This window comes from Cariama cristata, unplaced genomic scaffold (genome assembly GCF_000690535.1).
Source record: "Cariama cristata isolate BGI_N322 unplaced genomic scaffold, ASM69053v1 scaffold14845, whole genome shotgun sequence".
Classification (NCBI taxonomy): Eukaryota; Metazoa; Chordata; class Aves; order Cariamiformes; family Cariamidae; genus Cariama; species Cariama cristata.
The window spans coordinates 11,970-16,052 of NW_009617042.1; the positions used below are offsets into that span (position 1 = coordinate 11,970).

The 4,083-nt window shown below is 44.3% G+C and overlaps 1 protein-coding gene across 1 annotated transcript in view; it reads left to right on the top strand.

Moving 5' to 3' along the window:
- The window catches only part of LOC104161825 (inactive dual specificity phosphatase 27-like), a 5,025-nt gene extending 1,130 nt beyond the window's left edge, over nucleotides 1-3,895 (top strand). The window contains exons 2-4 of the mRNA XM_009700381.1: nucleotides 1,463-1,557; nucleotides 2,514-2,745; nucleotides 3,497-3,895. Coding sequence (XP_009698683.1) covers nucleotides 1,463-1,557; nucleotides 2,514-2,745; nucleotides 3,497-3,734 — 565 coding nt within the window. The 3' untranslated portion in view covers nucleotides 3,735-3,895. The remainder of the gene's footprint in view (nucleotides 1-1,462; nucleotides 1,558-2,513; nucleotides 2,746-3,496) is intronic.
- Nucleotides 3,896-4,083: the final 188 nt, after the last annotated feature.

Below are 4,083 nucleotides of genomic sequence, written 5' to 3' on the forward strand. Positions count from 1 at the left end.
TTTTTCTTGCTGTCAATGCGAACAGCAGTGATGAAAATGGCAAGGTCCTTCTCAACCAGAATGAAGCCCTTGAAGCATCCAGCTTTGGGCAGTTCTGCACCTATATGTTTCATGGATGCTTGGGGCAGCTACAGGTAAAATGTGTTGAGGCTGTGGTGGCAGATTATTACCAACTGTTATATCTTTTTATTGAGCTTGGAGGGAACCTTTACAGCAAAAGGAATTGAAGGCAGAGCATAACTGCAAATTTGTGTCAGCTCCTGTAAATGAGACTGAGACTCCCCTTGCTCATCTCATAAACTCCTTTGAAGAGCCAGAAAAGGATTACTTTCAGTCATGGTTGACAAGTGCTGGAACCCAACTAAATTACCTAGATGAGCCCATTAAGTGGTTTCCAATGGCTGTGCCCTCCATTTTCAGTTTAGCAGTTTAGCTCTCCAGACACTTTGCTGCACCCTGACTGCACATTAATCGCCCTCCCTCTCCTGCTTTAATTAAACAAAAACAGTGTGTTGCAAGTACTGCAAGCCTGCATTGCCACATAGCTTCTGTGATGGCAGTAAACTTGTCCTAATGATCTCTATCATCTGTTTGGAAGGAAATGTGGAGGGTATACATCAGGGAGAAAGCTCTGTAAAATACTTTGTTAAGATGGTCTAAATAAGAAGAGAAGATTTGCTTGAACTGTACAGGTGGATCCAGATGGAAGTACATTTGCTTTCAAGATTGTGGCCCTTTTTTGCTTAACAGAAAGACGTAAATCATGCTGTGTGTCAAAGAACTCCCTTCAAAGGTGTTGGTGGGTTTCATAGTTGTTTCTGACCTGCAGTTATACAGCACTATGTGAGTGGAGAGACTGACCACAGATTGATGCTATGAAGTGACCAATGTACTGAATACTGAGAGGGAGATTCACAGGCTTCAGTCTTAATGTTTGCATTGCAGCTTGTGTTAACTCAAAGTATGCTTGTAGGCAATTTGCTAACAGAAAAAAACCCAAACAACAGTTTTCTAGCATAATCTGTTTTGAATTGTTCAACAAATGCTAGTTAGGACAATGTTTCTGTCTGTCTGGCTAAGTGAGAACTACTTGTGAGACTATTCCTTGTGATCCATCCCCCTCCTGGTCTCAAACCAGACACTGATCTTCTCTACCCAAAAACTCCCCCACCAGTCCATTCTCTTGCACTCCCAGCCTACTGCAGCTCCTCCCCATAGGACCTGTCTACATCCTGCAAACACTGGATACCAAGGCATATTTGAAGCCTGTAGCACCACATTGGAGAGCAGGGTGGGGGTGAGGGGTGGGAGAAGACCTGGAGCTTTCCTTCCACCATCAAAGGATCCTCACTGCTCCAGTTCCCTGCTGCTCTCTTCTGAAATGGGTGAAAAGGGCTAAAGTCCTGGAGATGGGATCCCTGCGGAGGGCCTTTGCCTAACAGGCAGTGTGGTTGGTTGGCAGGTATTCAGTGATATCGGACGCTGACACAGAGAGCATCTTCATGGAGCCAATCCATCTGTCATCTGCCGTGGCTGCCAAACAAATAATCAAGGAAGGTAAGAGGAGGAAGGGTAAAAGAACTATGTAAGTAATAGAGACTTGAGTTGCGCTTGTTTTGCCTTTCTTATCCAGAGATCCTAAAATGATAAAAAAGCTTTTATGAGAAAACCCCACCTGAGGTAGAGGTGAAAACCACAAAGAAATAACAATTTAGAGAAAGGTTTGGTGACTTCCTTTGAAGTTGTGCACTGAATCTGTGGCAGAGTCCTGTACCACAGTAGTGAATACAGTTTGATTGCTGGTTGCTTGCTGCAACAAACTGAATGGAATGGAGTGGAATGAAATCAACTGGAATGGAATGGAATGGAATAGAATAGAATAGGGTAGGATAGGATAGGATAGGATAGGATATTTCAGTTGAAAGGGACCTACAACAGTCATCTAGTCCAACTGCCTGACCAGTTCAGGGCTGACCAAAAGTTAAAGCCCGTCATTAAGGGCATTGTCCAAATGCCTCTTATACACTGACAGGCTTGGGGCATCGGCCACCTCTCTAGGAAGCCTGTTCCAGTGTTTGACCACCCTCTCGGTAAATAAATGCTTCCTAATGTCCAGTCTGAACCTCCCCTGGTACAGCTTTGAACCATCCCCACACGTCCTGTCACTGGATCCCAGGGGGAAGAGCTCAGCACCTCCCTCTCCACATCCCCTCCTCAGGGAGCTGTAGAGAGCAACTGCATTCTTCTGGGGCTAGAATGAGCGTGCCCTTAACTCCCAGGCTGTTGGCCAGTGTGGGTCCCTGGACTGAGAGCATAGTGCAATAGGCTCTTCCCGTTACTAACTACCTCAAGGCTACTAGATAAGCATGTACGTGCACACATTGCAGATAGGACAGCGCAACGTTACTGGGAGAAAAAGCAAGCCACAAGTCTTGTCCCACGAACAAAGAATGACAGGTCATATATTTGCATTGTTTTTACATGCTTTTAGTTACAATGTCAGTTTATTCCAGAACTGAAGACAAAGGATGCCAAGGTAGATTCAGTGTGTCCCAGGATGTTAGAGTCTGCGCAGCAGCTGATGGTGGAAGACCTGTACAACCGAGTTAAGGAAAAGATTGATGACACCAGCTTGTTTAACACGCCGTGTGTGATGGACTTGCAGAGGGCACTTGTGAAGGACAGACTGGAGACCCCCAGGGATGCTGTGGATGAAGTCTGGCCTAATGTCTTCATAGCAGAAAAGTAAGTGTCAGCTTTTGTCATCAAGTTGCACAAGATTCCCAGTGAAGGGTCAGATGGAACCATTGAAGGCATAACATGTATTATGTGCATCTAATACCTTTTATCCCTAGAGAGCCCCAAAGTGTTTTTCAGAATATGCTCACAAAGATCTCTGTGCGCTGAAAAGTAAATACTTCTGGAACAGAATTAGCAGCTTTCCTATGATATTTTGATGCTTCAACTATTTAGGAGAGGAAAAGGCAAATGAGCTCAAATGACACTGTTCTGATTGGAATTTGGCCCTGAAATTGGGACTAAAGTCTTTGTTATGTAAAAGAGAGTTAAGAAATGCCATAGCAAATATCAAGTGGTTACGTCTTCTGTACCATGGCTCAGCTGTCTGAGACACCTGTGCAAGTGACTAGACAGAATTAGAAGGGGATGTGGTGTAAAGCATCAATTACAAAGTGATAAAAATTAAGAAATAAGTAAACAGCCTGAACCTAGGATGGCAGGATGAGTTTAAAATCAAGCTGGAGTGGAAACTGAGCATGCAGCTCTACTGGTGAGTGCAGGTTTCTCATTTTCTTTTCCCAGTGAATACTGGAAAGAAATACCCGTAGAACTCTCAAAGGACATTAAGGTCTGAGTGGAGCCACATGTTGGATGAGTAACACAGACTAGGAGCTCTGTAGAGCTTGTAGCAGACAGCTTCTTTCCTACCCAAAATAGGGGCACTGATATCTAACATGTTTTTTTTTCTTTTCTGAAGAAGTGTTGCAGTGAACAAAAGCCGTTTGAAGAGACTGGGGATCACGCATATCTTGAATGCAGCTCATGGTACAGGCGTATACACAGGGCCAGGTTTCTACAATGGTCTGAATATCCAATACCTGGGCATTGAAGTGGATGATTTTCCAGATATGGATATCTCCAAACACTTCCGACCAGCTGCAGAGTTCCTTGACGAAGCACTGCTGACTTACAGGGGTAAGAGGAGAAGATTATAGTGGTTCCAGAATGCTTGGGAATTAATGGGTGGAAGCGTTACTCTCATAAACTGCTGATGCGACATTTGTAATTGGGTAGAAGGCAGATACTTTGTTCTCTGCATCCAGTTATGGTCAACACTTCTTGCCCATTTCTGCCATGCCTCATTCAAAACAGGAGGTAGCAAACTAGTGAGAGGAGGCAGCCCAGCAGCCCCTGCTGCAAGCCCCATGTCTTCGGACTCAACCTGGCTGCGAGCCACCTCCCTCAGCTGCTTTGAAAATACCTACTGTTGCAAAGAGGTGAAGCCCTGCTCCAATAAATATAGGTTTTCATATTGATATTATATAATACTATATATATTTATAT